This window comes from Heteronotia binoei, chromosome 14 (assembly GCF_032191835.1).
Source record: "Heteronotia binoei isolate CCM8104 ecotype False Entrance Well chromosome 14, APGP_CSIRO_Hbin_v1, whole genome shotgun sequence".
Taxonomy (NCBI): Eukaryota; Metazoa; Chordata; class Lepidosauria; order Squamata; family Gekkonidae; genus Heteronotia; species Heteronotia binoei.
The window spans coordinates 4,477,041-4,490,381 of record NC_083236.1 but is presented as its reverse complement, the minus strand read 5'-3'; the positions used below and the strand labels follow the sequence as shown (position 1 = coordinate 4,490,381).

General features: G+C 46.9%; 1 protein-coding gene across 1 annotated transcript; it reads right to left on the bottom strand.

Moving 5' to 3' along the window:
* Positions 1-12,593: 12,593 nt before the first annotated feature.
* LOC132582804 (uncharacterized protein K02A2.6-like) lies at positions 12,594-13,136 on the bottom strand (the record flags this gene model as incomplete). Its single annotated transcript, XM_060254521.1, has 1 exon — positions 12,594-13,136. A coding segment is annotated over exon 1 (543 nt), but the record flags the coding sequence as incomplete, so codon positions are not given.
* Positions 13,137-13,341: the final 205 nt, after the last annotated feature.

The following is a 13,341-nucleotide window of genomic DNA, read 5'->3' as shown; positions in this document are numbered from 1 at the left end:
ATGAAGAAAATAATGAAAGCTTGTGTGTGCTGACCCTCTTACACAGAGCGCTTCACCTCAATTAATCAAAGGACCTTCAGAGATGCTGGAAGTTTCAAAGGCTGAGAGTTCATCTCTTATGAATGCTCAGCTGCAGTGGTGGGCGAGGATACACGGTGGCTGTGTTTCTAGGAATTGCCCTTGTCCTTGTTGCTGCTTCAGCTGTTCCATACTACTGCCACCACCACCACCACCACCACCACCACAGCAGCCACGACTACAAGAACAACAACAATAATTAATGGTGGTAACTGCAATGATGATTTACTTAGTGTGGTTGTTTTCAAAATAACACAAGGCAAGACCACTCATTTAAACAGTGGGATCTTTATTTCAGCAGCAAGGGAGATCACAGCAGCAGCAGATGGGAGTGATGCAGGGGGAAGAAATACAGTGACTTGGACAGCAACCCTAAGAATGCTTTCCTGTGTGCAAGCCCTTTGACTTCCAGAAAGAATCATAGAATTGGAAGGGTCCATAGAGGCCATCTAGTCCAACCCCCTACTCAGTGCAGGATCAGCTTAGAGTATCCCTGACAAGTGTTCATCCAGTCGCTGCTTAAAGATTGCCTGTGAGGGGGAGCTCACTACCTACCTTGGTAGCTGATTCCACTGTCAAACAACTCTTACTGTAAAAAGGGTTTTCCTAATATCCAGTCAATACCTTCCCACCTTAATTTAAACCTATTATCAGGGACTTTTTTTTGTAGCAGGAGCTCCTTTGCATATTGGGCCACACACCCTGATGTAGCCAATCCTGCAAGAGCTTACAGTAGGCCCTGTACAAAGAGCCCTGTAAGCCCTTGGAGGATTGGCTACATCAGGAGTGTGTGGCCCAATATGCAAAGGAGCTCCTGCTACAAAGAAAGCCCTGGCCATTATTACGAGTCCTCTCCTCTGCTGCCAACAGGAACAGCTCCCTGCCCTCTTCTAAGTGACAGCCCTCAAATACTTATAGAGAGCAGTCATGTCCTCTCTCGTCCTCCTCTTTTCCAGACTGAACATTCCAGGTCCCTCAGCCTCTCCTCAGAGGGTTTGGTCTCCAGGCCCCTGATCTTCCTCATTGCTTTGCTCTTAAAATATGATGGAAAAACTGAAAATAAATGAAAATAGATAAAATGAGTTGGTCTCTAGGCTTCTATGAATATGATGAGTTTATTTTCACAAATTTCCACTTCTATTTCATTTTTGAAAAATTTCAATACACAGGATATATCAGGTTCTCTCAATTCCCAGCTTTTATTTTACAAAGAAAGTCTGTAGACCTTTTAATTTCAGAGATATGCTTTCCCCTAATATCTCTTGCAGAGGTATGCTTTTCCCCTTCTATACCTTTGGCATTAATAATCCTTTTCTTATCATTATATTCCTAAACTTAGCACCTGCAAGAGTTTAGACAACAAGTCTGTTGACTGACAGTTAGCTTATGACTTGAAATGTGGATCCTCTGGTGGCATGTTACCTTGGCCACATTCGATACGTGTGTTTTCCATAAAATGACCTTCATGCCACACAACATACAATGCTCTCAAGTACTCTTGAAATCAAATAAAGGTTTGTAATAACACACAAGAAGGTTATGTATACCGATTACCAGTGTGTTTCTTTTCCTTTTCACAGCAATATTGCTTTGCTCTAAACATGCAGCATTCATACATTTTAAACGGACTTAAAATTGTTTTACAAATGTAGTCATTAAATTTTTCACCAAGGTCACTGTGTGGTCAGTGTCACTGTGGTAATTCTAACTACGGACTTCCTGCAGATTGGATATACAATTTAAAACAAAAAACCGTGTGGAAAAGTTACACCCATATGCTGCTCATACAAATTTAAAACTGTTCTCGCTCTTTGCATAGTAAATACTGTCTGATGTAACTACTGTGGGTAATCTTTCTGAAAGGAGCTTGGCCCCCAGGGGCTGGCAGTGCAACACCAAGGAAACATTTGATGAAGATTAGAAACAAATGATAATAGTGGAAAATATCACCTTCCACTTTCACAGCAAATATCCAGTCTTTCTCCAGTCTATGAGAGAACCAAGACAGTTTTCTAGTTCCTATCCCTGATCAATCACTTTCACCATTAAGTCCTGACAACAGGAAAAATGCTGGGAATACTTTAAAAAAAAATGGTACAAGTACATTTTGTTGATTCATATCTGATAGTGTATTCCAGAGCGCCCTAGCTTCTTTCTCTTTTCCACTAGCATTTGGTTGACTAAAACAGAGCTGACTGAATATTAAATCCATCAAAGATGGAGGTCCTGTGGCTGTTGTTAATTCTCTGTGTAAGTGATATTCGTGAAATTCATAATTCGTTTTATTTTAAAAGTATAGTAGCCCATATGTTTATATAAAATATGAGATCCCTTTCAACGATGACAAATGTAGGTCTTAAATGCAGTTGAACTGACATTTTACCATCTGCACCAGTTTAAATAGTTGGTTCCTTTGCTGTCTCTCTCTGACATAGCCACAGTGATCCACACAATGGTCACCTCCAGGTTAGACTACTGTTAACTAGCTCTACTCAGGGCTACTCTTGAGACTGCCCTGGAGCTACAACTGGTTCGGAAAGCAGCTGTGCGTGTTCTTACAGGAACTTCTTTTAGAGCCCATATTCAGCCAGTACTCCACAAGCGGCATTGGCTCCAGACTGAATACTGGATCAGGTTCAGGTTTCTGGTGTTAACCTTCAATGCCTTAATGGTCTGGGACCAGCAGACCTTCTGGACCACCTTTCCTGGTATGTCCCCCCAAAGAACATTACACTCATGATGATGATCCTTGGCCCAAAGAGTGTCCAGCTGTCCTCAACCAGATCCAGGGCCTTTTCAGCCCTGGCTCCAATCTGGTGGAACACTCTTCTGGGTGAGATCCAGGCCTTGTGGGACCTAATGCAGTTCTGCAGGGCCTGTGAAACAGAGTTTTTCTGCCAGACTTACAGTTGAGGATAGTGGCGGCTCCTGTATCACTGACTGGCCTTCCTCTCCACATCCCTCCTGCCTTTCTTCTATTTCAGACAGATTCAAGTTATTTACCTCCCCCCCCCCCAGATGTTACACTGTCTTTAGCTTTGTTTCTGGATTGCATTGAATTTAGGACTGTTCTATCTAGATTTTAGATTCTAAAATTGTATTTATTGTATTTAGGACTGTTGTTCTATCTAGAGTCTAGATTTTAGATTCTAAAAATTTTGACACTGGTGTAACCCACTCGGAGGCCTGTTTACAGGGGAGGGTGGGATATAAATCCAATGACCGAAATAAAAATAAAGTACAAACTATGTTTAAATAAGTAGCTGATACATTGTTATATTACCATTTTTCCCATTCAAGGGGTGGGGCAGGGAACTGGCCAACGACATTTGCAGGGGAAGCTGCTGTATGAATGCTCTGTTGCCATTGGGATGCTGCTGCACTGGAAGGGAAGGAACATGGGAATTGTCGCCACGTGGAAACGGCCTTGCATGGGACTGGGAGCAAGTCTCATGAAGCACACTGAGATGCACTTTAGGTAAACGTGTGGAGGATCGAGCTGTAAAACTGTATTGATAGAGAGCGGCAGTCAAGATCATCAGGACTAACAACAGAGGAGAAGGGGTGGGGGGAATATCATAATTACTTAGGAAGGATAGAAATTTCAGCTGGGATCCAAAATCACATCAAGCAAAAAAGAAATGCAAAGAGTTTCACCAGGGTGCCTTTGCTAATAATGACAAGAGTGTTTGCATTTCACATCTGCAACAAGGGAGGGGGGAAATGAGAAGAGAAGATGGAAGGGAAGTCCTGGGATGCACCAGCTGTTGCTATTGCTCCTCCCGCTGAGTCCAGAGCCTTCTGCCCCCACTGGAAGGCACAGCAATCTGTTGACTTCTTCAGCACTTTGCTACTTCAGGACACTTTGCTGAATCAAAGACAACCATCGTCTGGCTGAATGAATGAAAAATCAGTGCTGGTAGTGTGAAGAAGCGGGACAAACACACCAAGCAGATGGCTGGAGGCCTGTTCAATCCTGTTTTTGGAGCTGTTCACATTCTTAAGTGACTAATTTTGACATGTTCTACCACTAATGAAGGGGGGGGGGTGGTTTGTGTATGTGACCCAGGAAATGGTAGGCGATGCACACTGGGACTGCTCTCGTTTGGCTTTGGAGGCCCAGAGCTCTCTTGGCTGTACAAGTAGTCAATTAAAACTGCCTGAGCTTGACAGGGAGCCATGGAGGCTTTGTCTTGAAAAAGAATTCCCCCTTTCCTGTTGTTGAAAAACCATTAAGGGAAAAGAACACTCAAAAATTCAAATATGCTATCAAAACAATTGCAATGCTTTCCGTTACCTATTGCTGTTATGTTTTTGATTTTTTTTCCAGACAAACCTCAGAGATCTCTATTACAAATGGCTTCTTCTGACTGACAAATCCAGAGAAGGGGGCAGGGATAAGAATGAGGAGACCTTTTTTTACCCAGGCCCTGGATGAGTATAAAGACCTGGCCAGCCCCGGGGGAGCCAGAACTAACACGGATCCTTCTGCTGCTGTAACCTGTCTAGCCATAAAGTTAACCCTTTCTGAAACAGAGAGCTTTGCTTATGTTGAAGATAGTTCCAGAGCGGAGAGAAAGGTGCTGCTACTCATCTCAGCAGCCCGGGGCACAAAGACACGGTTTTAGGAAGAGTCGCTTAACCAGGTCCCTAAGCAGGAGTTTGGGGGGAGGGGGCAGCAGGGTGGCAGGGGACACTAATTAAAGTAAACTTAATTAAACTAAATTGGTGCTGTTGGAGCTCAGCAAGAAGCACTCCAACGCCAAGAAGTTGCTCCCCCAAAAGTCACACTTGGAGGGAAGCTGGGGGGGGGGCAGCAGCGGCAGAGCTCAGGGCTGCGGGGGGCAGCAGTGGCAGAGCTCAAAGCTGGGGGGGGGGGGCAGCAGCGGCAGAGCTCTCCAAGGCCCTGGGCAGTTACTGCTGCGCTTCTCCTTCTCCACAGCCCAAAGCAGAATGATGCTAGTGTAAGTCAAAGAGGCAGCCCTCCTAGCAGGTCATGGCACCAAGGACACGTTTTGAGGCCCGTCTCCCAGCTGGGAAGTGCCCATTTCTTCCACCCACTTGTTCACAAGGAGGACCCTTCTGGGGTAGACAGACTGAGCAGGGAGCTGGCCTGCTGCACCACAGTGGGGGAGGAGGGGGAGAAGGGGCCTGCAGCTGTGCCACACGGGGAAGGGGGGGGAGAAAAACCAGGAGGCCAGCAAGGTGGGGAGCCAGGCCACCTGCCCTGGGAGCTGCGCAATGACCTTTCTTTGCTCTCAGCACACATTTCTGAGCCCTGAGCTGGGTGGGGTGGAAAGGTCCCAGGAGTCTCGAATGACACCATAAGGGGAAGTAAAGAGGGGAGATATGGGTGTGAGGCAGCAAAATGATAGGGGCACCACAAAATGGATAGCGGTGCCACATGCTCTGCCCCCATGCTGGCTACGGGCCTGGTCTTAACTACTCAGCAGAACAGCACGGGAGGAGGCAGTCCCCTGAGGAGCCTAGCCCTGGCCATTTGTGCCTTTAAAGCTAAGATCTTTGAATGGTGCTCAGAAACGAACAGGAAGTCAGAGCAGACCTCTCAGCGCAGAGAACATCCAATCCCTTGTGTACAGCTGACCAGCTGAAGTTCCCAGGCAATTGTTCTATTCAGATGGGGCATGTTTTGGAAGCATCCTTCATTCTAATGAAGTATAATAGCCTCTTTTATCTTACTTTTTAAATTTTTAACTTCTACTGTACATAGATTTAGATTGCACTCAGGAAAGGAAATCCTATTCAGCTTCACATTGTATTTGTTGTTTTCTTTAGCAAAGGAAAGGGTCAGGCCACTTTGCTCAGGAGCTCCAAAGTTAATGTTGGGAATTCACAGTGTTTTCTTTCACAGAGCCTTGGCATCTAGCAAAGCTACAGCATGGGTATCACTGCCCTCTACTGTATGGAAACACAGTTGTGTTTTATTTATTTATTGCAATCTTGAACTTCTTTACAGTTCCAAGAAGACAGTCCCAGAACTTGAGCTGAGGCATGACACAGCATTTACTTTGCAGTTCAATTTCTTCATAGCTGACTTGTGAACTGAATGATTGCTGTCATTTCTCTATTGTATCACCTACATTTGAAATGTGGCACTTCTTGGAGGTATTATGACAACTCTCTGGCCCACAGCAGTCTATGACTCTCTCCTGAATATTGTACGGTGATCTGATTGGATCCTACAGATCTGTTCCACTAGCATCCTGCATCCAGGAATGTTTCTTTCACTAGAAGTAAAATGCCTCTACTAATGGGAAAGGCAGCCCACAGATTTAATGTACATATGTCAATGCTGTCAAGTCATAACTAATTTATGGTGACCCAGCAAGGGGCTTTCTAGGCAAGTGAAAGGCAGAGGTGGTTTCCTCTTTGGTGGTATCCCATCCAAGTACTGATCCTCTCAGCTTCCAAAATCTGATCAGATTCGGCTATGCCATGCCACCTGCCCTCCCCACAGCTTTTAACAAATGCACAAATAATGATAAAGGAGGAGCAAGATGGAGGGCCATGAATTATGTGTTCCAATCAGGTGGTACTGTGGCCATATTGTATCTCACCAACTTGACACAGAGAATGTTGGTGTAATGAATCTATCTGCACCCAGTCTGACAGCTATGTTCTGACAGCTGGTGATCTAGCAGGCATGCTAGGTCACAATGACCTTATCAGCAGGCCGGTTTGAGCCAGCAGAAGCCAAGAGAAGAAACCTGCTGAGTCAGCATGACAGTGCACAGCCAGGATTGGCTAGTAGAACTATAAGAAGACTGTGTGTGGACCACACAGGTCTCTCTCCGAGAGTTGGTGTGTAGGCGGAGCATTTTGTCTGTTGAAGTAAGATATTGGACTGCACTAGTGAGCACTTATTGTATATACCTGTAAATACACTATTTTGGCACTAGTTGCAGGTGTCTGGCTGATTTCTTTCCTGGAGCCCTGTGTTGGGCAGGTCACCAAGCTCACTCTGCTAACTCCCGCACCGACAGAGAAAGGCCTCCAAAGATTGTCTCAGTAACCAAGGATAATGAGCTAAAATTTCTAAGTGAACAGAATAAAATTTTCCAATAGTTCATATTTGTGTTTCAAGCACTAATGGAGGCTGAAGGAGATATTCTTTATAGGAGCAAATGGTAGTAGAGCATGTGAGCTCTGAGCAAAACCAAAATTCTCTTGATAGGTACTGCTTGGTAAAAAATTTGCAAACTGCTTTTGAGGAGAGGTATGTTATGATCAATAGCTTCGTCCAGATGACTAAAAGTGGCATTTGTTGTCACCTCCGCTGGCTGAGCTGCTGTGATGGCCCAGAGAGGAAAGAAGAGCTAAAATGGCTTGCCCCCCCCCCCCATTTAAATCTGACAGCAGGTGGGTAGACCTGCTGGGCTGTCAGATTTAAGTGGGGGCAAGTCAATTTAGCAATCCCTCATGGCCACACAGATCCCCAGACTGACTTCTTCTGTGAGGCAGTTTAAACCACCCTGCAGAAGAAGTCCTTCCAGCCAGGTCTGTGTGGTGGGGAGGGAGAGCTGGCTGGGGAAGTGAAAGGGGTGCATTCAAAGATACCTCCTCAATTTGTCTTTTCTTCCACAGCCTTGGCAGGCCAGATGGGGAAGTGAAGGGGAGGCATCTTTAAAAGCCTCCCCGATTTGATTGTCTTTGCTTCCCTCAGTGGGGCTGCCGCAGTGAGCTGGCTGGGGAAGCCAAGGGGAGGGAGAGCGGGTCAGTTTCACTCCCTTTCCCCCCTGCTTGGAAGAGGAGGGATGTGAAATTGACCCACTGTGACTCCCATTCCCTTCTCCAGTCTGCCTGCCATGGCAGGCCAGCTGTGGAAGGGAAGGCAGTAGCAGTTTGGCTGGGGGAGGAAGGGGCAGGCATTTCAATGCCACCCCCTCCTGGTCTCCATTGTACTCAGTCTCATGCAGCAGAATGTTCCACAAAAGCATGCTCCTAGACACCCAAAGTGGTGCAGTGGTTAATTTGCTGAACTATGGCTGGGAGAAGACCCAGGTTCAGATCCACAGCTGGCCATGAAGCAGACTGGGTAAAGCTGAGCCTGTCTCTCTCACTCCTACCACACACAATTCTTGTGAGAAGAAGAGGGGGAAGAAGAATTGTGAATGCTCCTTGAAGGAAGTGTGGGATGGAATCTTCAACTACCTCCAATGAATATACATAAAAATAAAGCAGCTCATTAGATATTTAAGCTTCTGTGCAGCCACTCCCTAGTTCATCAAGCTTGCCTACAGGTGTGACTTCCTCCTTGCCTATCTGTGAGGTTTCTCTTTGATGTTGACCATGGACTGTCATTGTTTACCTGCCAACATTGCCAGAGGATGATCAACAAACTCAGACTGCGTTGGACTGCAGTATTTTTAGCTACTTTGTCAGAACGAATGATGTTAACATGGGGGTGTGGCAATTATAAGTATTAACATGTTCTTCATTGTAACGAACCTGAGGGAGATGTCGAAATGTTTTAAACAGGTGGTGCTGCTGGAAAGAGGTGTGTGAGAAAAATCTGTGCATGTTGAAGTACCATCACCAAAATGGCGGATTGCCAGTTCTCAAAGTGAGGGGAAATAATCTCTTTGTGCAGGTGCAGCTTAAGATATTTTGGCAGTTGGTTTCCAAGGGGAAGGTATTTTTTTTATCCTGTTGAAGCATGCTTTTCTCTCCCCAACTTGTTAGAGCATTCTTACTTAAACTCAAAAGTTAGATTAATAGAGGAGACAAGGGATGATTAAGCAAAATGTAAGATAAATTCCAGAAAAAAGAATTCTCATTATTCAGGAACACAGAAACATAAGCAGACTGTGACAAGCTCCAGAAGGCTTTCTCGCAAGTAGGTAACTAGTGCAATCCTAAACAGAGTTACACTCTTTGAAGTTCATCAGAGGCAACTGGCTTTAAAGGATGTAGCTTTGTTTAGGATTGTGTTGTCTGCAATATAATTAGTGAATGAGAGATTCCATATAAAGGAGAAGGTGGCAATCTTTTTGGCCCAATTGCCCAAAGAAATACAACACCTCTGTATCTATTTGTGCAGATGTTGGTGGGAAGACAAGAGGGAGGCTGCCATACTCTCCTCCAGGCCAGGTGAACTGCAACAACAGGAAGTTTTTTTTTTCCTCTTCAACACACAAGCTAGCCTGTGTATTTGTAGCTACTCCTGACATCTTAGAAACATAATTATGCAAGAAACATTCTGCAATAAACTGTGACATTTGAGGTTTTATTATTATTTTTTAATAAAAAGGTTTGAATAGATGTGAAATCAACTGCTGTGGTTTCTACCCAACTGTCCACCTGACAGACTGATCCCAAGAGCTTCTAAACACAATTATTTCAGATGAGGCATGAGGTAAACAGGAAAACAACACAATAACTTTATTAACTTTCTTGAACAAAATAAGGGTGTTCTGTAAAGGGGTTTGAAAGTGTAACACAAAGTATTTGCTCACCTCAGCTGTACAATTTCAGTTGTCATTTCCTGAGCACAGAAAACAGTTATCACTCAAAGCTTTTATTCTTAGGAATATGTGTGAGTTTCCAATTCTTTAGCCAGCTTCCCCCTGCAGCTTGGCTGTAAGATAGCTACAGTTGCTTCCTAGAGCATTTTTGATGCTTGCCAGCTTTCTCCAAAAGCCAGGCTCTGAGACATATATCTTGGTATTTATTATTTCAATAAAGTTTGATTCATTTAAAAATGGTATAAGATTGCAACAACAAACAAGAAAGCCATGAATATAGATAACTAATAGATTCTAATAGTGTTTTTGAAATTCATATGCAATGGTATACAAATCAATTGCACAGGAGATATTAAATCAGTGAAAATACAAAACAATATTATATTGAGTCCTTACAAATATAAGAATTTCATACAGTTTCAGTTCACTTTGCAGTAAGTTCATTTAAACTCAAACCTCTCACACTGTCACGAGCTGGGGCCAGGCCAGGCGAAGTCCAGGGGCAGTCCAAGGTCTGTAACCGGTGAGCAAGAGTGTCCAAGGTGCCAAAGCCAAATCATCATCCAGGTATCATAGGTCAGAGGTTCAGGAGCCATAGTCAGGGGGTCCAGAAGTCAAGCCAAGGTCAGGAGGTCGAAAGTCAAAAGCCGAAGTGGATGCTAAGACGTCAGGTAGATAACTAGTTGCTTCCACAAAGCCTTCTCTCAAAGCCTACAGCTATATAGCCCTCTGCTGTCTGTTGCCCATTTGGGCTAATTGCTGACTCAGAGGGCAGCCAGGATCCTGCTGGGACTCAAGCACCCTCACTCCTAGAAGGGCCAGAATCCTTTCAAAACTCAGGGCTCAGGGAGCATCTTGCTTGTGAGCGTGCCACCCTCCTCCGATCCCTGAGGTCCTGACGGAGGCGGTCACGCACACGAGCCACCCGAGGGGGCGAGGCAGGGGGGCTTGGATCTTCTCCAGCAGGAGGCAGGGGCACTGGTGCAGGTGGCAGGGGCACAGTTTCTTCTGCAGGCTCGGCTTCTTCTGCAGGGCCCCCAGCACCCATGACACACACCTGAGTGGGTGTATGTACACATCCCCAAATATAACAGCAAAATCTGTTTCTCACACACAATATTTGAAAACAACTTTTCCCTTGTAAGTAAAGTTGTTGGATTACATTTTTACAGACATCATGAATAAAATTTCCTGAGGTGTCCTGTGGGTGCCGTGAAATGGCTTTGGGGGCTGCTTGGGGGCCCCTGGGACCCCCTCCTGGCTAGTCACAAGGTTCAGGGTCTGCACTGACTGATTCAGAGACAACCTGTTTAGCACTATATTCCTTTCTCTCCCCTCCCACTTGAAGGAATTCTTCAGGGGTTGTTTCTGAAAGCCTGCTTATTGTACAATCTCTAATCTGACTCTCCTTGTAACCTCCTCAATGTGTTGTAGCGTTTTGTGTATGTAATTATGTAGTTCAAAAGTAAGACAAGTTGAAATGCCTGTTATGGAAACATCAAGGTGTAAGTCTCTTAAACAATAAGCCATGTGTAGGAAGCTGTACACATTTAATATCCTGGAGGCTGGGTGCAGCTCCATGCTGCTTCCACATAGTCCCTGTTTGAAATCGTAGCACCAGTCGAAGCTAAAAATTGACTTTATTACAAATTGAAAAATTAAAAAAGCAGGGATCTGTTTCACATAGGCTTTTCTGAAGGTTACAAAGGCTTTCCTGAAGGTCCCAGTTACAGAGCGTAACATTGTATTGTAGAAGTCCAACCAGCTGTTATACAATCCTGTTGCATTTGAATGAAAATGAGATTCCCAAGCAAAGGAAGTTATCCCAGCACTCACTGCCTCAAGTTCAGAGAGAGAAGAGTGAGCCTTCCTCTTCTGCTTCAGTAACCATATAGTCACCCTTGATTAAGGGCTAAATGAGACACGGCCATGCTCTTGTGGCCACCACAAAGAAACTGCCACCATGTAAAAGTGGCTTTAAAAGGTCTTGGTTGGTGCCACAGCGTGGCACTCTTGTTGCCTCCCGTCACTTCATCAAGCGCCAAAACAGCTGCGGGGGCTGAAGACATTTTGGTGCTTGATAAGGTGCCCAAGGATGCCATCACAGCTAGTTTGGCTTCCAGAAAATGTTTGGTTTACCCCCTTATCTGTATATCTAATAGCCATGTGTGGCCCCCATTTGTGGATATCTAAATCCACAGATCAGGGCAACACAGAAAGAAAATAGATATGTAACGTACTCGAAGCGGAGACGAGAGTAGGGCAACATTGTTTATTAGGAGCACGTTGCAAGAGGGGGAACACGCGGGCCGGGTCCCACTTATATACAATCCCCGGTACAGCCTACAGGGTTGGTCAGGCCAATCCTGACCCGTTGAACTTCCCGCCACAGCTGTTGATGGGCGGGGAGATTCGCGCCCTGCGCTGGGGCTTCTGGGACGGCCCAGTTGCCCCTGCGCCCGGTCGCATATTATTTACTGATACACTACACCCCTCCCCCCCTGGTTAATGAACATAGTCTTGCAGATATGCGGGAGGTCGGCGCTCTCTGGTGGACCGTCTGGGGAGGTCCTGTGGGGGAGGCGCCGCCACCGCATCTGATGCTGCGGGGGACCCTGGTGCGGACGGTGGCGGCCGGACTGGTTCTTCGGCACCTTCAGGCTCTGGCGGTTCCGGTGCTACCTGGGCCGGCGTGAGGGGTGATGGGGTCGCGTCCTCCGGTCGGTCCCCGACGAGCTCCTCTCCGGCTCTTGCCTCTTCTGTGTCCGCCAGTTCCTCTGGTAGCGTGCGGCGCCTCAATTGGTCTATGTGCCGCCGTAGTACCTGGCCCCCCTCAGTTGATATGTCGTAGTGGCGGGACCCGGTGACTCGTAGCACTCGGCCCGCCACCCAATTGGGCCCTCTTGCGTAGTTCCGGGCGTAAACCGGGTCGCCCGCGAAGAAACCCCTGACTGCATCCCGGACCTCGGGGCTCTCGCGGGTGTCTGACGCCCGGTCAGGGTGTAGTCTGTCCAGCCGGGTTATGAGCTTTCGTCCCATGAGGAGCTCGGCCGGGCTAACCCCTGTGACCGGGTTGGGGGTGATCCTATTGTCGAATAGGAATGCCGCTAATCGGTGGTCCCAGTCTCCCTGTACAATACGGCCCAGGGCTTCCTTGGTGGTGCGGACCATCCGCTCTGCCTGACCGTTGGTGGCTGGGTGGAAGGGGGCCGACCTTATGTGCCTAATAAGGTATCGCTGGAGGAACGCCTGGAAGTCTGCGGACGTGAAAGCGGTCCCATTGTCCGAGACTATGGTGTCCGGGATACCGTGTGTGCTTAAGACCCTGCGTAATGCTCGGATTGCGGCTGCGGACGAGGTGGACCCTACGGGGATGACCTCGAGCCATTTGGTGTAGGCGTCCACAATTATCATGAAGATCTGCCCCTGGAATGGCCCCGCGAAGTCGAGGTGGAGTCTCGACCATGGTTTCCTGGTGGACTCCCACCTAGTGGCGGGGGCGCTGGGAGGCTCGGGCCATGACTCCTGGCACATCTGGCACCGGCGGACCCAACTCTCTATTTCCCCGTCCATTCCCGGCCACCAGACGTAGCTTCTGGCCAGGGCCTTCATACGAACTATGCCGGGGTGGGTCTCATGGAGGGATTCTAGAACACGCCTTTGCAGCGGGGGCGGAATCACCACCCTACTTCCCCATAGTAGGCACCCCTTGTGGGCCGCTAGTTCCTCCCTCCTGATCTTATAGGGTTTGAAATCCTCCCCCATGTTCCCCTCTGGC